The following is a 19966-nucleotide window of genomic DNA, read 5'->3' as shown; positions in this document are numbered from 1 at the left end:
CTGGTTGTAGGGCCAAGTGAAGGGGAGATGTAAGGGGAGCCCTGGGATCCAGCGGGGAGGTTGTAGAGGGGGTTCATCGGCCCAGTGAGCCTGGTAGAGAGCCTGGCTGAGTTGGAGCTGTTGCCAAAGCTGGTGAGCAAAATGGGCAATTTTGTTGTACAATAGCCATGAGCCAGTGCTTCTGAGACTAGTCTGGCATTTTCCCTGTAGGGATCCTTCCTGCATGGGCAGCCAGAGGGGTGAGAGGACCTATTCAACCTTTCTCCCATCTCCCTGTGGGATTCTTCTTCAGGGATGTTTTGAATTGGGGTAGTCTAAATTCTGGGGAAACAGGCTGAAGGGAATCATGCTGCCCAGGTTGGGAGATGGAGTAGATGAGTGGACAGTTGAGATGTTCTATCAGGCCTTTTCCATCTCAGATCTGGGGGTGGAGTCACAGCTGCCTTCAGTTAACAAGGCTCCTTTCCTATAAGCAAAGTCATCCAAGTCATTCAGGAGTGACTGTACAGAGAGAAAAGCCCACCTGGGGCTCTCCAAACCAGCTAAAGCCCAAATCCAGGACAACTAAAGCTCCAAATGAGACTTCAAGTGAGTCATGTTTCTATCAGGAGCACCACAGCTGAGGGCCTGTCCTTCCCGCCTATCTTGTCCATCATTCTGGCACCTGAAAAGCAGAGGATCTTTCTATCTCAATAGCTTGGATTACACCCTACAGCAGGGGTAGGCAAAATACAGCTGGAGGCTGGATCCGGCCCAGCAGGCCATTCTATCTGGTCTGTGGGGCCCCTAAAAAATTTAGAAAATTAGTATTTATTTGCTCCTGGCTACCTGTCAAAGATGACAGGAGACAGAGGCAGTAAGACCCAGGGAAAGCTGGTGGCAGGACCCAGCAGCAAGGCCTGCCCAGCCCCGCCCCCCCAACCAGAAGTCCCTGCCTAGTATGAGAGAGGGAAATGAGGCCCTCAACAACTTGCCAAAACTTGGTAAGCAGCCCTCCGCCCGAAATAATTGCCCGCCTCTGCCCTACAGACTCCACCACCCAAGTGTGAGCCTGGCCCATCCTCTCCACTCCCTGTATAAACATTAGTGTCCAACACACCATCATTTGAGCTGTGAGGCTGAGTCACACACAGCAACGTGCAGGATGCCTTTTGCCTTACCTCAAGCAGGGAGAAATAGTATTGCATTTAGGTACCTAAATCCACTTAGGTGCTTACCAAGTGGGGTAAGATCTGGCCCGAGTTTCACGACTCAGGATTTCAGTCCTCTCCGGCAGCAGCAAAGAGCCAGGAGAACCCATGGTTTGGAGAGCAAGGGGGATAGCGGAGGCATTTTTGGGGGGGACTGGTAGGACGGTTTAGACTGGAGATGAGATGAACCCTGCTTCTACAAGAGAGTGAAACCCTGGACCCCCTTGCCTGGGGAGGCTATAACATCTCCTTCATGGGAGGTGCTTAGGGACAGGTGAGATACATGTCTGCCAGGGGGGGTCTGGGCTGACTTGGCTTTGTCTCAGTGCACAGAAGTGGACTAGAGAAGGGCTGTCCCACTCTTGTGTGTTGTGGGGGCATATCTGGATTTGGGGTTTCTTGTGGTCTGGACGACCCGCCATGCATGGGGGAGCAAACGGTGGTGGTATTAGCCTCCTGGGTGCTAGTCTAGGGTCTGCGGTTTAAGCAGAAAGAGGTAGGTAGCTGTGTTAGGGCAGAGTTACACCTTATAGACTAACTGGCCTCAAGGCAGATTTTGGAGAGCAGGATTTGGCCAGGACACGTATGCTCATGCAGACACGAGCTCTCTGCTCTGTATTCCTGCTGGGCCTAGACTGTCTTGCACGCTCTGAGTCTGTCTTGTCTGTCTTCCCAGGTACCTTTGCCAGCACCCTGCCCACCTACCAGCGGTCCGAGGTCATGCTCTTCATCATGAGCAAAGTCCCGCTGCCTTCTCTGCATCACGCTCTGGACACCGGGAAAGCTGGGTGAGGACAAACTTTCCCTTCCTTTCTCCCCCTCTGTCTCCTGCACCTTTGTCGTGTAACACGCTGGGAGCTGGCTTGGGAGTTGCCCTGGCGTGGATGGGGAAATGTCCCCTGCTGCCAAGGAGAATGCGCCAGCAGCGGGGGGTTATTTTCCCCTATCCAGAACCAGGTTTTGAGATCACCGGCTCTTAGGATTTGTCCTCTGAGTTCCTGGGACAAGTAGAAAATCTCCTGCTGATACAGAGCTTTTCTCCTCTGGTCACTGGTTCAAATCCAGCCCTGGCTGGTTGGAGATGGTGCCCATCAGGGACATCTCTAACACGAGCTGCTGGAGCTCAGTCCAGTTGCTACTGGTGAGGTGACCCCCACAGCTGGGACAGTCCTACCTGAGGCCTGAGTGAGCCCTGGGGGGTGGCAGGGTCCCTTACTGCCAGGAAAGTGGATCTCTCCAAGGCAGGGATCCCTGCCTCAGTGGAAGAATAAGCTCGAGGGGCAAGAAAAATCTGGGGAGACCCATGCCTCAAAGAGAGATGGTGGTGCAGGGCAGGAATAGCTGTCAAGGTGCGGTCAGCTCCTACTGCAATAGGGTTTGAGTAGGGAGACATGGTGAGTACAACCAGCTTAGCTTTATTCCCAGTTGGCCAGGAGATCAGGATGGGTGACAGAGGGGACATGTGTCCTAAATTTAAGACAAGATGTCCTAAATCATCTTTTTTTTATACGTTCCCCGGTTACCTGTTTCCCAGCCAGTCCAAATGCTAATCCTGTGCTGACCTGTTCTTATTCTAGTGATATCTGGTACCTGGATTTTCTTTACCTCTTAAATCTCAGCGCAATGTCCTGTTACCATATTTCACGGTGTAAAAGTCAAAGTTTGAAGCCAAAATATTTCCCCTTAAATTTCCACCTCGACTTACACACCGTATCAGTACTTTGAAATGGAAAAAATTGTGTTTCAAAGTTTGTTCATCTTTGAAACTATCAAAGGACGGCCACCAACATTCAAGTTGTGTTCCTGTTACAATTAAGTGTGCAATAAATTAACGATAGTTTGAACGCATGAGGCTTGGGGCGCGGGTGCACTAATTACATGAATTAGATACTATAATCACATCCGTTATGAACGGACCGCTGTTTATCCCCCTTTGCGTGAAAGTGCAACGATTCTCTTTAATCATCTCACATTACTGTTTTAGACTCGTGATTCGGCGCTATTTTAACAAAGACCGAATGAACTTAATTACCCCAGGCTATCCAATTAAGCCTACCTGCAGCCTGCGGTAGTTAGCGTGATCGCCATCGGAAACAGTCATGGCGGCGATTGTTCGTTCTCAGTTCTTCCTGCCACTTACCGTACATGGCATGTTTTTCAAATGGGGCATTATAAAACGTGGGTTGACTTATACGCTGAATCTATGAAAAACTTTTTTGATCAGAATATATTCACTTTACCCCGGATTCACAGGGGATGGGGTGAGAGGACGGATGACGGGCACACGGCATGCACTCCCTGGACCAAAGTCCAGGCTCAGATGGATGTGCCTGGCTTTTGCTTAACTCAGAGAGGCAGAATTTAGCTTGCACCATGCCCTGGAGAGAGACCAGTATTGTGGGTTGCAATAATCCCGTTTCGGCTACCAAGGGAGCAACCTCTGTCTGGAGAGGGTAAGCCAAGACTTTGAAACAGGGGAGCACTCTGCTCTCCTCCGCAAGTGACTGCAGGGCTCTTTCCAGGAGCATCCTCGGCACCTCAGTGCACCCCAAAGCAGGCCCTGCTCCTGCCAGCTCCTGGAAATGAGGCATCGGAGCTGCCTGAGAGCGGCCCATAGCTCACGTCTCGCAGGATGCCCGAGACAGCCTGGCAGCAGCACGGGCAGGAGCTTGGATCCTCACCCTACGAACATAAATGCAGGGCACGCTTCCCAGCTGCCCTCCGCAGCGTCTGCATAGCCAGCCTGATTGTTTCCAGACAATACACCTCTGCTTCTACTTCATCCAGCTGCTTAATTAGAAGGGGCTCATCTGAAGAAAGCGAGAGGCTCTGAAAGCAGCCGGCGCCTCTACCGTTACATTTCACCGGGCAAGCGGGAATAGAGGACCTGTAGTGCAGCCGACAGCGTGACCTTTGCGGGGCGCTGACCTATTTGTGCTAATGCAGCGTCGCGGACGGCAGCACTCAGGGCCCTGATTAGCTGGTGCAAAAAAAGCTTTTATCTGCAGTGAATAGAAGGATGCTATTTCGAGCTTCACGGAGGAGGCAAAGGGGGAACCCACCCCATAATGGGCTAAGGAGGTTGGGAACAGCGGAGAAGCTGCTCTTAATGGTTTCAAAGAGAAGAGATAATAGGCAAAGAGATCAGGGCTAGATTATAACAACCCTGCCGAGCCAGTGCTGGGACTTGAATGTGCCGAGCTGGGTTTACCCCGTTCTGGTTTCCCTAACACCAGTGGCACTGCGGTGACTTGAGTAGCATCACTCCTGATTTACATCAGCATGAGAACAGGATCAGGCCTGTTCAGTTCAGCAGAGCATCCTCCGTCTTCGGTCGCTGCGATCCCAGCATCGGGCCTGTTGCCTCTTTATACAGGGGAAAGCTGCTTCTTTTCCTTTCTGGGGACTGGGATGTCGGAGCCACGACATCAGCCGGCTGCTTTCTCCTCGGGCAGGTCTTGAAGACCCGGGTAGACCAAGCCTTGGCTGGGATGATGCAGTTGGGGCTGGTCCTGCTTGGAGCAGGGGTTGCACTAGATGTGACCTCCTGAGCTCCCTTCAACCCTCATTTTCTGTGCTTCTACATGGCAGCTGCCCTCCCTTCAACTCTGTCTTTGAGGAAGGGCTGAATTAAAATTCAGGGGACACCTCCAGACCTCTCTTACTTACCATGACATGGATACAGATATCTACCTGGTCCTATACACTAAATCCAAATCCTAGTTTGGGAGTAATTACAACATAGAGACGAATGACTTGGCACGAGTGAAAGGCTAGAGTCATCCCACGGAGGTCAATGGTGTTGCACCCATCCATGGTGAGATACCCGAATCAGGCCCAGGCTCCGTATATAGCACATCCCTGCAGTCATTAAAGGGGACAGCAGGATATCAGCCTGCAGCTCTTTTGGGAGGGTATGACCACTCTGGGCCAGAGAAGGATTATTTTTGGTGGTACCAAGAGAGAGAGCTAGGAGCAAGACTGGAGCAATGCTGAAAATGCCAAGTATTTCTGGAGCGTCAGGTTTCCAGGTTGTAGCCATATTGGGCCAGAGGAGAAAGCATTCAGGACTCATGGTAGAGGTGATCTCTTTTATAAGACCTACTAGAGTTTTGCAAAAAAAAAAAATCTTTAATTGCAAACTTTCGGGTGCAAACACCCTTAAAGCTGGCAATTAACAATTTTTTTTTTTGCAAAAATCTAGGTCTAATTTTTTTCCTCAGAAAATCAAGTTGGTCTAATAAAAGATATCTCCTCTACCACGAGTCCTGAATGAAGTATTTCTGGAGTCATTTGAAAGGCAGCCGGGGGCAGACACTAGTGACTGTCCCAGAGGAATCAACCCTGTGCTGGCCCTGGGTGGGGGACGCTTCCTTCGATCTCTCTAGCTGTGTGTTTCCAGGAAAAAGAGATAACCATGTTTTCGGCCAGGCCTTACACCGATTTTCTGTCCCTTGCAGAGAGAACAGGAACCGCCTGACTCAGATAATGCTGCTGAAATCCCTCCTTCAGGTAGGGTCGCATTCTGCCGTGCACACGCGGTACTAGCGGCGTGAAGCCATGGGAGCAGATCGACAGCAAAAGTGCAGCCAAGTTGTGCGCCCCCAGACAGCCGATACCTCCCTGGCTGCATTGCTTGGGGCTTGCATGGGCACTGAGGAGCACATGGCAGTGGTGTAGGCGTAGGGTATTCACAGCCCCTCTTGCTCCTCCAGGCTGGGTCTCCTCATGACTGCCCAGGCCTGCACGCTGGAACAGACTCTCCCCTCCCCGGTCGCATGCTGTATTTTTCTGATTATAAGTCGACCCCACATGCAATTTAACCCAGGTTCAGTTTTAGGGAAAAAACCAGCCTGAATAGAAGTCAGGAATTACAAACAACCTCACCCTGCTCTTGCCCTTCCCAAGTTGGGGATATAATTGGGGCTGGTCCTGCTTGGAGCAGGGGGTTGGACTAGACGTGACCTCCTGCGGTCCCTTCAACCCTCCTTTTCTACGAGTTTATGACTCTTAAGTCCCACAGAAGAAACAAGGGAAGGAGCCCGAAGCTTAAGTGCACGGAAAAGACTAAAAGATAGAAGCTACCTTGAAAAAAAAATAAATTAGAGATGGTGCTTTTATTGCCCAGCAAAATGACTGCAAGGGAAAAAGCCAAGGGCATTAGGAGCCTTATTATAGGTTGACCTTACATATGGGTCAGTAGGCTCTTTTTGGATGGAAAAAACAAGGTCGGCTTCTGATCCAAACAATATGGTAGCACTTGTGGCCCATTTTCTGTCCGGTTCCCGTAGCCCCCCATAAGCCAGCCGCTTCGGGGCCGTGCAGAAGCCAGCGCCCCAGAGCTCCCTCCCTTAACGTGATGCCTCCGCAGGTGATTGAGTTCCCCGGCATTCATTCGGTGCTTTCCTCATCGGGAGTGGGGGTCATTTCAGAGCGGCGACCCTCATTAATATCCTCTCTCTTCTCCTTCCACCTTGTGCAGGTCTCCATAGGTTTCCAGTGCACCAACATGCTCACGGCCCTTCCCAGCTCCTTCCTGGACAGGCTGCTCTCGCCGGCCCTGATGGAAGACCCTGAGATCCGTCTCTTTGTCCTCGAGATCTTGATCAGCTTCATCGACCGCCAAGGGAACAGGCACAAGTTTTCCACCGTCAGGTACGGCAGCGGATCTCAATGAAAGTCTGGGCTCTGTCTCCAGGGTCTTTGCCAAGGAGGTTCCTTTAGGCAGCAGTCGCGAGTGCGAGGCGTAGCCGGCACAGCGGCAATGTTGCCAACTCGCATGATTTTTGGTGTTGTTCTTAAAGTCTTAGAAACAAGTGACGAGAAACTTAGCTCTTTGTTGTGTCTATATTTATATTTCTGTAGATAGATGAAAGAAAGAGCTATGTTTTCACATTGCCAAAGTGTAGACTTTAAGAACGCCAAAAATCATGAGAGCTGGCAATACTGCCGTGGTCGTGACAGAAGGGGATGGGTCTCCTTGGCCATTGCAGGAAGGGCGAGAATAATTTACAGCATTTACTCAAATCTAAGATGAGGGTTTTCCTCCCTCATTTAACACATGGTGGGGGGCTCATCTTGGATCCTCTCTCTCCACTTGTCCCCCTGGCACTGCATTCCCCACCGCAGCGGTGGGAGGGCACAAATTTAACACGACTCTCTTAAAAATTGGCTTTTCACACATGGAAAATTACGACAAATTGATATATTTTCCATGCACAGAATCGAATTTTTGCGGGGTCGTCTTAAATTCAGCATCATCTTGGATTTGGGTCAATATGATAATCAGCAGGCAGGAAGGTTTAGACTGGAAATGAGGAGATGCATCCTGAGTCTCCAGGAGCGGGGAAGCCTGGACCCCGTTGCCGAAGGAGGCTATAGCATCTCCTTCATGGGAGGTGCGTAGGGACGGATGGGATCGATGTCTGCCAAGAGAGGTCTGGTGCAACTTTGCCTTGTCTCAGTGCAGGGGAGTAGACTAGAGAAAGGCTGTCCTACTCTTTTGGGTTGTGGGGGAATATCTGGACTTGGGGTTTCTTGTGGTCTGGACGTCCCACCACGTGTTGGGGAGCAAGTGGTGGTGGCATTAGCCCCCCCGGGTGCTAGTTTAGGGTCTGTGGCAGCTGCAAGGGTTTCCAATCCCTGTGGACTAAGATTGAACCATCGAGGCTGCCATTTGGACAGCCCAAGACTTGGTGGTCTCTTGGGGCTTGTCTCTCATGGGTCAGCGGTGGTGCTGGGGAGGAGGGGGCTGGGCAGGCGTGCCCACCTGAGAACTGGCAGACTCATCCCCAGAGTCCGAGGGCTCCTCACCTGCAGCCTGCCAGTCCTTCCCTCTCCAGGACCTGCCACCATCATGAGACAGACCAGCCTCAAGGTCCTTTCCAGCCCTACAATCCTGTGCTTCTAACCCACCTCCTTTAATACATGACACCTGGGAAGTACAGTCACTTTGGGACCGTCGTGGTAGAAATGCAGGGAGGTAGGAAGCCATCCTGGGCTCCCAACTGCTGAATCCAGACCCGGGCACTGACACGGCTTGCTTCAGTGACCTTGGGTGGGTCACTCGCTCTCCCGGTGCCTTACCTGCTCCCTTCCTCTGACAATGTTTAACTGTGCTTGGTAGCAGTGATTTTTTCTTCTCCCTTGGCTTTTAACTGCAGCACCATCAGCGATATCTCAGTCCTGAAGCTGAAAGTGGACAAGTGCTCTCGGCAGGATACCGTCTTCATGAAGAAGGTAGGTGGTGGGGTTGGCCATCTACCTATCTACCCCTTTTGCTGTCCGGATTGACCTATCCTGAGACAGATGGGGGGATGCTTTTCTATGTGGGTGTCCTAGGAGGTATGTAGTGATCATCTCAAATTAAACCTTCAGGGAGCTCCCTCGGGAACAGAGCCTGGGCAGCGAGTGTTAGCAAAGACCATTGGGGAAGGTTTGCATTAGGGATATGCAGCTTGTGTCTGGGTACAAGGCGCATGAACCTGAGCCGTCTCCCCAAAGTGCTACACGTTGCTTTGCTACTTTATTTGTGCACTGCCTGGCACACATACAGGCAGTGCAGAAATGGGGGTTCCTGCCAAAAGCCAGGTAGGAAGAATAAGCTGGGTTGGAAATGTTTATTGAAGGGCTTCGGAAGTTGAACACGACAGGCAGCGGGAAGGCAGAGCTCAGGACCGAGGCAGGCTGGGGCTAGGACCCAGCTCCTGCTGCTTTTCCTTGACACGGCATGGGGGAAGACCCACCACAGCCCCTTCTCCCACTCTCCAGGGCTGAAATGCTTCCCAAAATCAGAGTCCTGGGGCCTGATCCCAAGGGTGCTGAGTGAAGGGCTCCCAGTCCCCTGCAGCAGCAGGCACCAATGAGAGAACAGGTCCAGCCTGGATTTTGTGGACAGGATTTTTGCTGTGCCCGGCACAGTGATGGCAAGAGGCATGGACCAGCAACGCGGGGTAGAAGGTGTCCGTGGAAGTGCACGTCCTAGGGCACCCTTTGCAGTGGACCAGACACCCCCGGTGCTGGGTGATGTCTTGCTGCCTGTGCTTGGGCTGGGTCCCCTCATGGCAAGATCTGCTGCGAGTAGGTGAAGCCCATGCTCGGCAGCAAGAGAGCGAAGCCATGCTCTGCAACCATCTTGTCTACGGAAGATTAAAAGGGCTGGGGTAGGTTCATGGAGGGGATATAGAAAGGGAAATGTTGGTTCTCCACTCAGGGCATGGGGTGCTTGGAGCTGTGCCTGCTGTCCCCAGGTTGCAGAGCTGTGGAAGGTGTTGGGTTTTTCCCGTTCTCCTGGGCTTTGCTGGTTGCCACCTGGGGTCAGAAAGGACTTTCCCCCGCTTCTGTTGCCACATGTTGGGCAGGTGGGAGGTTGCCATCCCCCGAACCATTGGGTTTTTGGCTGCAGCCCAAGCTGGGGATTGTGACTCAGAGCTGGAGGGTATCCAGGTTGTACCGCATTGGGCCAGAGGAAAAAGCATTCAGGACTGTGGTAGAGGTGATCTCTTTTATTAGACCTACTAGATTTTTGCAAAAAAAACCAATCTTTAATTGCAAACTTTTGGGTGCAAACACCCTTAAAGCTTGCAATTAATGAATTTTTTTTTTGCAAAAATCTAGCAGGTCTAATTTTTTTTCCCAAAAAGGGAAAAAGGGCTAGGGGGTCTTGCCCTTTCACTCAGGGCCAGACTGATGCTGCATTTGGGGCAGGGAAGGAATTTTGTCCCTTGGTCACATTGGCCTGGGCGTTGGGGATTTCCTTTCTAACAGGGAATAACCCTTCTTGGATTATTCTTGAATGCACGTGAACAAACTTTCCTGTCCTTGCAGTGGCAGGAGGGTGAGGTGTAAGCTGAATTGGATAGCAGTGGCAGGACATTCCCCTGCTTGACCTGGGGCAGGTCAGGACATCTCTGGGGGCTCCAGGTATCAGGCTTGGTAGCCATGTGAGAGTTGTTCATGCACGGCTTGCTAGGACCCAGCTCCTGCTGCTTTTCCTTGGCAAGGCTTGGGGGAAGACCCGCCACAGCCCCTTCTCCCACTCTCCAGGGCTGAAATGCTTCCCAGAGTCAGGGCTCCGGAGCCTGATCCGAAACCCTTGTCTAAACCAGTGTAGATAGGGACAGCCCTGCCTCAAGCAAGGGTTGGACGAGATGGACACCTGAGGGCCCTGCCAGCCTGACTCCCTTGTCTCCCTCAGCATGCCCAGCAGCTGTACCGCCACATCTACCTGACCTGCAAGGAGGAGGGCAACCTGCAGTCGCACTACGAGGCTCTCTACAGCATGCTGGCACTCATCAGCATTGAGCTGGCCAACGAGGAGGTGGTGGTGGACCTCATCCGCCTGGTGCTGGCCGTGCAGGTGGGATACGGAGGGCAGCAGTGGGGTCTCCTCTCAGGGCAACAGGGTCATAGGATTGTAGGAAAGCGGGGCTGAAAGGGCCCCTTGCTCATCTCTCACTACAGCATCCCAGCCCAGTGTCTGTCCAGCCTGCTCTTGCAAACTTGCAAGGATGGAGAGTGCACAGCCTTTCTAAGCAGCCTGTTCCCATGCTTGACCACCCTCTAAGTCAGATGCTTCCACCTGAATCTCCAGCTTCAATCTCCCCTGCTCCAGCCTGAGGCCACTGCTCCTAGTCCTGTCCCCCGGGGCTGCAGAGAAAAGCTCATCTCCATCCTCTCTGTCATCGCCCTTCAGGGGTTTGCAGACCGTTATCAAATCCCTCCTCCAGACTAAATATCCCAATGCATGAGTGTCTGGATTGAGCCATTCAGAAGGGGTGTGCAGAGAGGTGCAAACTATACATCGGCACGTGGGTGTCGAGGGTTGGAACAGGGCTGCCTTGAGGACTTTGGGGATGGGATCTGGCTGGATCTAGCTCTTAGTTATGCTGTTTGGCTCAGTAGAGTGATACCCCACTGCCGCAGAGGATCTAGCCCCATAGCTGCAAGGCTTAACACGTCCCTGAGAAGTGCCATGATGTTTAATTAGGGTGGGCTGATGGGGTCACTCCAGATCAGCCTTGCTGCAGAGGAGGTCACTGAGGACCTGGGTACACTACACATTTACCTGGTAGGATCTACCTTGACACAGCTGGAAATGCAGCGTGGACATACAGCATTCACCGGAAAATCAATAATCCACGGTAAAGTTCCCTTTTAGCAAGTCAGGAGTAACTGTGCACTGCTCTATGATTGTATGCCCATAGCTTTGTTCATTTTTATCCTGGGGCAGCCATTTCTGCCTGTCCTGGTGCTTATCTGCTCCTCTCCTCCCATCCCCAAAGTACCCGAGTGCCTCTCCATCTGTCGTATATTTATCCTTTCCGCCCCCCAGCAAGGCAGGGTAAATGGTCTTTGTCTGTTTGTGTTTGCTCCAGCCAAGGAGGCAGACCGTTTGCAGAGCGCGGACTCAGATTTGCTTAGGGATCTGAATAAGTCTTTGAGAAACCTTTTTGCCCAAGCTAATGGCGAGCCGTCTTCTGCTTTCGCTTGTTTGCTGCTATTATTATTCTTACAATTCTTTATTTCTCTGCCTCGTATCCCTGGCAGCCTCTGGGTGCCTGGAGAAAATGGAATAAATAGCAAGGCAAAAAAACAAATCAATAAATGCAACTCTCTCGGAGATGCAGCCAGGAGTGGAAGGTAAAGCCAATACCATGATGACCCCCACCCACAGCCCCACTAAGATCTCCCTTTTCCAGAGCATTCATTGGGATGCTGATACCTCCACCCCTTTATTTTTGGTCCTAGTTAAGATGTTGTTTCACATTATTACCCTAAGGCTATACTAAGAGCTCTTAAAACACGAGCATCCACACATGAAAGCAGGAAAACTAGAGCTAAGCACCCTCTAGGTGTCTTAGACATATGCCGCTTTGGGAGAGGTCTGTCTTTGAGCAGTGTTCAGTAATGTGGGACTGTTTGGTGCAGATAAAAGCACTAATTATCAGTCCTTCAGCATCCCAGGATGCCATCTCCTCCCCCATCTCTTGCTCTGTGTGGACAAACTATCCATCCCTCCCCAAATTCAGCTGTCCAGGAGGTGGTACCGGCACCAAGCCAATTCCCTCCCCTACCCCCAAAGCATGTGACCCTCCCACTTTCAGGAGGTGTGAACCCATGCAAGCAGTGAGCTGTAAAGAATAATCCCTGAAAGAAGTGGAGATCAACGGACATCGCACCAGGGTCGAGTGTGTGTGTCTGCATTCATCCTAGACTAGCGTTTGCTAAAGTCAGGCAAGCGGTTGCCTTCACTGCTGCCCCGTGGCAAGGCGCAATAACAGCAGCTCTGTGCATCTGTCTGCTCCTAATCCCAGTGTAACTTGTGTCGGTGTACAACCCCGGTGTAAAACACACCGAGGGAGGGTGTTCATCAGGCCCTTTCGTGGGGGGTTGTGTCTGTGTCTGCAGGAGGTCGCCCAGATCAATGAAGACAATCTGCCCGTGTACAACCGCTGCGCCCTATACGCCCTCTGCGCTGCCTATTTGAACCTCATCAGCCAGCTCACCACCGTGCCGGCCTTCTGCCAGCACATCCATGAGGTGGGTCCTGATTTGACCCCCTCCTGTTCTGCTCCTGCGTGCAGCTCTGCCTGTTGGCTTGTGATGGTCTCTTATGTCCGTACTAAGTCCACAATGCTGTAGGCGGGACCATCACTTTGGACCATGTAGTACAAAGGTCTGGTAATGGGATGCCAGAGCCTTTCCCTGCTTGGTGTGTGAGTATAAAGTCCGTGGTGTTACCCCTAGACGCTGACACAGGCTGGAAGCGATTGTTCTGGTTGCAAGGGTTGTGTGATGTGATTTTGGAGGGGCCTGGGGCCATTCCCCAATGGGCAGGTGTTTCTGCTGGAAATCTGCCCCCTCAGTCCACATGTACTGCCCCTCCACATTGTGACTGAGAGGAGTCATCTAAGACCGAAGGGACCTGGGGACTGAGTTCCCCTCTTGCCCCTAGGTTGTCGCTTCAGGGCACAGTTGACGTGGGCACCTTGGGTTGGGTTGAGTTGAGTTGGGTTGGGGAGAAGATCCCTTGAGATATGTGTGCCCATGCAGCCCTTGCTTTGTAGATACACCAAGGACAACAGCTTGCAGAGCTGTCAGTCCAGTCCCAACCGGGTGTGGAAGAGGGCCAAAATAGGCTATTTGGTTCCCCTGGATGTGGGGCAGGTTTATATAAACCATCCAGTTCAAGGAGAAGCCACTGACTTGAGTTTCTCTTTGGTCCCTAGGTCATCGATATGAGGCAGAAGGAGGCCATGTACCTGCTGCCAGAGGACATTTTTGTGGAGAGGCCCAGGTAAGGAGCATCCCCTCCAGAGGCTCACGTCGCCCTCAGCCACAGTCTGAGAGCAGCGGCCTGCGTCTCTGCAGGACGCTATGTCTGAGGATGCTGAGATGGTGTCTCTTCTCCACTGGCCGCCTTCATGGGGACTGTCATTGCCAGAGGAGCCGAGGGAGGAATCCTTGACCTGAAGTGGATCCTCCCATCCTCAGAGCTGTTTCCTTTCTCTTTGTGTCTTTTGTCAGCCATAATCTTCATCTCTGTCCATAGGCTGCAACATCTGTCCCTCCAGGTGTTGGAGCCTGACTCTGCTCTCCCTCAGATCTGGTGTGACGCCAATGAAGTCAAGGGCGTCTTTAATATTTTATGCTCACCTGAAAAGCCAGGGCAGTTTCTGCCCCTGTGCACTTGCAATTTCAGGGCCAGATCCCGACAGTCCTGTGGGTTCATTAGGAAGCCCTTGTGGCCTCTGCAAAGCAGGGTGCCTGGGGGAAAACATGTCGGGGTCTTCTTCACTTTGCATTCCTCCCGCAGGCTGACGAGAAGCCTGGACCGCCTGGGGCCCGAGGTCCTCTTCCGGCAGAGCAAGATCAGCGAGGTGCTGGGGGGCAGCGGCTACAACTCTGACAGGCTCAGCACACCCTACATCCCCCAGCTGACAGGTAGGAAGTAGGCGAGTGGCAGTCTTGGCCGTCCTCACTATGACGTGGACTCTCGTGGCTAAGATTTCCAAGGGGGAACGGTCTTCACGGGCTGTGGGAATCCCCAGGGACTAGAAGTGGGTAGTGCTCAGGGTGTGAGCTTTCTGCAAGTCACTCCTGTGGCTTCCTTGTTTGGCAGCTGGGGAAACTGAGGCACGGCCACCCAGTGTACCATGAGGAGAACCCACACTAGAAGCAGAGGCCCTTGCAGCCCTCTCCCTGCTCAGTCCTATGGGACAATGTCTCTACAACCTGTGTCCAGCTGCCCATCCCACGGCTACAGATTTCCTCTGTGTCCTTGGTCAAATCAGAGGTCATTTCACCTGCGAGGTGCCACTGCTTTTTGAGACTTACTCTCGAAGCTAAGGAGCAGGAACTTTATGCCATAATTTTTCACATACCATATGCACCTTCCCCCTAAAAGTAGGCTCCTAAAATGGGGGTGCAAAGACTGATCTTTTTCTGCCCAGAATAGAAGCATCCCACTTGGATTCCTGCTCTAAAACCAGCTGCCGGGCAGCAGCAGTGGCATTTCTATTCAGACAGCTGAGGACCTCAGTTGATGTAATGACTCATCCTTTGCTCCACAGGCATTAATGTTCAACTCTTCTTTTTCATGGGCTTCATAGACATTAAGGGCTGGAAGGGACCTCGTGAGATCATGAGATCATGGAGTCCAGCCCCCCTGCCATAGGCAGGAAGTCAGCTGGGATCAAGTGACCCCAGCAAGAAAAAATCCACTTGTTTTCTGAAAAGGTCCAGAGTAGGTGCTTGCACCACCTCTGGGGGGAGTTCGTTTCAGACGCTGGACACTCGTACCGTAAAGAACGTTTTTCTTAAGTCTAATCTAAATCAGCCTTCCTGGAGTTTGTGGCCGTTAGACCGTGTTATCCCTTGGGGAGCTCTGGTTTTGCTGTCTGCTATCTGGTCCTGGTCTCTTTTCTCTTATTTCACACCCGTCAGACTTTATAGCTCTTTTCAAAATCGTAGCAATACCCACGGTCACCAATCTTCAGCCGCAGCTAGGGTTTCAGCTTTTGGTTAAGCAGGAAAAGGGAGGGCGAGTGAGCTGAAGATTAGGCTCTGTCCCAGCTCTGTGTAGCTGTAACTCTGGGGAAAAAAAATCTTTTTGCCTTCCAAAAAAAACCAGGCATGTGTCTTATTTGAGGGTGGGGGTGTGGTATGTGGAAAATATGGTATATGATGGCACATTAATGGCTTTTCAGGGGCTCGAGCAGGGTGGAAGGGGAAAGGACTCAGGCCCCTATTTCCACACAGGTGCTTGAGAGGTGAAATAGGGTTTTGGTGTCTCATCTGCCACATGGGGACAGCAGCAGGGCCCAGCTTCACAGGATGCTGGAAGAGCAGGATCCCAGGCGTGTGCCTGCATGCTGCGGTGAAGGGAGATATGTGCCCCAGGGTGGGAAGGAACGAGCTCTGCTGTCTCCTGCCCGCTGTCCCAAACAGGGGGGACAGGGAGGGGGAAGATGTTTCCCAGCCCCTGCCTTGCTGACGAGGTGGCCTTTTCCTTGCCTTCCAGATGAAGATCGCTTGTCTAAGAGGAAGAGCATCGGGGAGACCATTTCCCTGCAGGTGGAAGTGGAGTCGAGAAACAGCCCTGAGAAGGAGGAGGTACCCCGCTTCTGCCACCGTCCTGGCACGGCGGGGCCCGAGGGGAGCGGAGGGTGGATGCTGCGGCTGGCTGCATCAGCGCACAGCTCTCTGAGCCTTTCCCTGCACGGGGCTGGCTGGCGTGGCAGGGGGGCACTTGCTCGGGGTGTGGTGGGCAGCAAGTCCGGAGGCTTTGCAATGCTCTGGGGTGCCACGAGGTCTTTTCAAGGGTGCCACACAACATTAGCACTGTCACAGGTGTGCCGACACCTACGCAGGATTCGCAAGATCAACCCAGCAGCGTCCAACCCCCTGCCCAGCTGCGTGCTTTGCAACAGAATGGCTCCAGGGGTTTTCTGCAGTCGAAAGATAGGTGGAAGCCCCCCTGCCCCTGCTCCCTGGGGTGGCTTGCACTTGGTCCTCCCTTGCATGCAGCATGGAGACAATCCAGCTTGTTCCCTCCAGCTGTGCAGAAGAGGCAGGATCCCCACAGCGAGCCCCACCCATGCACGATGCCACTCAGGTTTTGCTGACCAAAGTAGCCTTGCTGTGAATGGAGCTAGGTGATACCGTACATTGCATATGTATTGCATTGCATACATTCCTCGCCTGTTGCTACATGTGTCCGGGGGGGTTTATTCACCGTGCAGCCATCATTGGGGATTTTGACTGGGCTTTGCCAGTGCTGGACTAAAACCTGGAGGGTTTAGTTTGCCTCTGCTCAGGGTCAGACCGATCGTCACATTTGGGATCAGGAAGGTGTTTTATCTCACGGTCAGATCGGTGCAGACTATGGAGGTTTTGCCTTCCTCTGTAGCAGGGGTGCGGCCCCCTTCCTTGGATCTCTCAGGCACATTTTAGCAACCCTTGTAGCAGCAGGGCACAGGCATCCCTCACCCCCCTACTCTACCGGTAGCAGATGCAGGTGCTTTTGGTCTCTGGGCAATATGCCTTGTAGCTGTGCAGCAGGGAGGATGGTGTGGTTTTAGGAACAGGTCACACAAGGATTTTTCTGGCATGGTTTGGTTGGAATTGATCCTGCCTCGAGCAAAGGATTAGACTAGACTGTCAAAAGTCTCTTCCAGTCCTACTTTTCGATGAGTCTGTGATTAGAAAATTCTGGGAAAATGATGCGGTTAGACTGTTTGGACTCCTCACAAGGCCTGTGGTTATGGCGTGATTGATAATACTGGGCAGGACCCCAATGTAAAGATGGGATGGATGTATCAGGATCAGGGGGACCTGGTAAACACGCTTTCCTACTGAGCATGCAGGTCAGGTTATCTGGTGACAACGAGGATGTGTGCTTTAGTATTTGCAAAGTGGATGCTGCAGACGTGCATTTGTTCTGATCAGTGGATAAAAGGGGGTTTAGGAGCCCTTGATGCTTGTATTAGGCTTGGGGGACACTACCTGCCTCTGGCCTGTACTTCACTGCAAGTCTCCTGACCGGTGCCACGTACCAGCCGGTCACGTGTGTTAGTGTTTAGGTGCATTGTAGGTACTAACCTGAGCTGAGCTGTTAGGGTTGACGGTGTAGTTTTACTAATAGCTGAGATGATGGATTTGTCTGGGGTGGTTTGCACAGGGCTCATCCTGCCTCAGGCAGAGGGTTGGACTATATATGACCTCTGGAGGGCCCTTCTAACCCAACTTTTCTTTGATTTCTATAATTAATGCATGGCTTAATAAGGCCTACACTATTCTAGGTGTTGGTGCCTTCATGGGTCCATAGAGTTCAAGGCCAGTTTATCTAACCTTTCTGTCAGACCATTGCATTTCACTCCTGTATGAAGCCCAGGTGCAGGTAGATGCCTTCCCAAAAGGCATTGCTTTCTAGGGGGTGAGGCCTACTGCAGCAAGAATTAGGCATTGGTGCATAGCTGGACCGCTGGAGCTCGACCCCGCTTTCCCCTGCTGCCAGACTAGCTCCCCGACAGAGACGATGCTGCTTCTTTTCTTCCCCTAGAGAGCACCCGCGGAGGAGATCACGTATGAAACACTGAAGAAAGCCATTGGTAAGCTATCGAGCGGGCTGCATGTGCAGGAAAGGTGGAGGGCACGCGCGTGTGTGCATGTGCATGTGTGTGTGTGTTCTTTGGCACGTGCGTGTTCCTGCTTTGTGGCTGTTCTGCTCCGGACTGGAAGCATCAAGGTGCTTTTTAATGAACTGGTCATTAAATGAGCCAGGCAGGGAGCCCTAGAGACCGTCCAGCCCTCCCCAACCTGCAATGCCGGGACGTTATAGCAATGCAAATGCCTTTGCATGCCTGCATGCCCCAGCTCTCTCATGCAGAGGCCCCTTTGGGCCTGGGGATGGGGGGAGTCTGAGCACAGTCCTGGGAGCAGGCCCTCTAGTCTAGCCCCCTGCCTAGCCGCAGGCTACCCCAGCCCAGACAGACGCCCAGCCCAGTCTCCAGGGAAGGACACACCACAGCTCCCCTGGGCAGCTGGTTCAACCTTCCTGCTGCTCTCAGTCAGGAAGTTTTTTCCCCAAGCGTGATCTATCCCTGCTCTGTTGCAGTTTAAACCCATTACCTGACCTTTCGGGGACTGATCTCCATCTCTTTGTCTGCAAGCTAAACCCTCCTGGCTCCTTCATTAAAATGGCCCTCGATCCTGGGTGCTTTGCTGTCTGGATGCCCCCGTGGGACTGTGCTTTGCAGCTCCCAACATTGCCCGCGTGCTTTGGAGCGTGGGGAAAGGCAGTACCCTTGCTGTACCTTGCCGTGGCGGGGGAGATCGTGGCATATTGGAGCTGGAATGAGCTTTGCATCCTCTCTGCTCCCTTTGGCTCAGAGTCTGCCATTAGGTGCATGAAGGGCCGGGCCTGGGCATGATCCCCTCTGGGTGCTAGGGCTAGAATTGGTCCCCTCCCCATTGCTCCATCTCCTTCCTCCCCTCTTTTGTGTGCTCCAGTAGACAGCGTGGCGGTGGAGGAGCAGGAGCGCGAACGCCGGCGGCAGGTGGTGGAGAAGTTCCAGAAGGCTCCTTTTGAAGAGATCGCGGCCCATTGTGGCGCCCGGGTGAGTCGCCCGCCTGCTCGGCCCCGCGGCGGGCTCCGGAGGGAGACGACCACAGCAAGATGCACTGCAAAAGGGACCCTGTGACACCCCACTACTGCTCCCACTGGGTCCACTTGCTCCTCAAACTGGGACAGTACAGGTGGTTGTGGTGGTGGGCTCCAAGCTCGAGCCCTGCAGCGACACGGGGGTCAGATAGTTATTGAAGATGTGGCAGCCATTCGGCTCCCAGCGCTGAACAAGGCACAAGAGCTCTCGAGCCGTGCCTGGTGTGAGACCTTTCGGCACAAGTGCTGCAGTGTCCGAGGTGAACGACGAGCGCTCTGCCCATGGCAGAGGGTTAAGGGGTCTCTCTGCAGGTCCCAAGGGGTGAATCCATGTTTTAAGTGATACCAGAGGTTGGCAATAGGCATCTGGTCATTCAGGCCAGGGAATCATACATCTATTAACACCCTTTGCAGCAGCAGGACGTTGACTGCCGTGGTCCTCCTGCTTTCCCTGGGGCAGGGTCGGGTGCGATGCCTGGTGCTATGTTAGGGCTGACTGCAAAATTTTGCTAAAAAATGGATTTGTGTGGGCTGGTTTGGACAGTGCTGACCCTGCCTTAGGCAGGGACTGGACTAAATGTGACCTCTGCAGCTCCCTGCCAGCCCTACGGCTCTAGGACTCTGTTACTATTCCTGGGAAACTTTAAGACACATCACTGCTAGGAGGCTGGACCCATCTCCTCTGGGAGATCCAGCAGGGCAGCTCCTCTGGGCTGATCGTGTGCTGACTTGGGTGAAAAAATGCCCCCACATGAGTTACGAGCCTGCATTGCTCAGCCATTTCACATTAGATACCCCCCACATGGCCTGCATGCTGGCTGGGAGGGTGGGGGTACAGCAGCACCCTGCTCACACTGGCCTGAAGCTGTGTGTCTGTGCACGACCCTTGGAAGGAGCACTCCTCTTGGGTGCTGCCTCCGGCTAACGTCCCCCGTTGTTGTTGCAGGCGACGCTGCTACAGAGCAAGCTGAACCAGATCTTCGAGATCACTATCCGGTGAGTGTCAGAATTTGCTTGGGGAGGCAGGATCAGGGTCAGGCTGGGGCTGGGGGTCTCCATGGGATCCCTCTGCAAGGCAGTGCTGGCAGCGTATTGATTCTGTTGCTGCATC

The 19966-nt window shown here is 52.9% G+C and overlaps 1 protein-coding gene across 9 annotated transcripts in view; it reads left to right on the top strand.

The window, feature by feature from the left end:
* The window catches only part of EFR3B (EFR3 homolog B), a 103887-nt gene that overhangs the window by 75671 nt on the left and 8250 nt on the right, over positions 1–19966 (top strand). For 6 of the 9 annotated variants that reach the window (XM_019483787.2, XM_059728246.1, XM_019483789.2 and 3 more), the window contains 12 exons: positions 1867–1978; positions 5651–5702; positions 6673–6845; positions 8354–8429; positions 10387–10548; positions 12600–12731; positions 13421–13488; positions 14008–14135; positions 15715–15806; positions 17755–17803; positions 18705–18811; positions 19802–19851. In XM_019483787.2, coding sequence (XP_019339332.1) covers positions 1867–1978; positions 5651–5702; positions 6673–6845; positions 8354–8429; positions 10387–10548; positions 12600–12731; positions 13421–13488; positions 14008–14135; positions 15715–15806; positions 17755–17803; positions 18705–18811; positions 19802–19851 — 1201 coding nt within the window. The other 3 variants (XM_019483784.2, XM_059728252.1, XM_059728243.1) reach the window with 3 other exon arrangements.

This window comes from Alligator mississippiensis, chromosome 1 (genome assembly GCF_030867095.1).
Source record: "Alligator mississippiensis isolate rAllMis1 chromosome 1, rAllMis1, whole genome shotgun sequence".
Taxonomy (NCBI): Eukaryota; Metazoa; Chordata; order Crocodylia; family Alligatoridae; genus Alligator; species Alligator mississippiensis.
The sequence above is the reverse complement of the archived record's forward strand: the minus strand, read 5'-3'. Positions and strand labels throughout refer to the sequence as shown.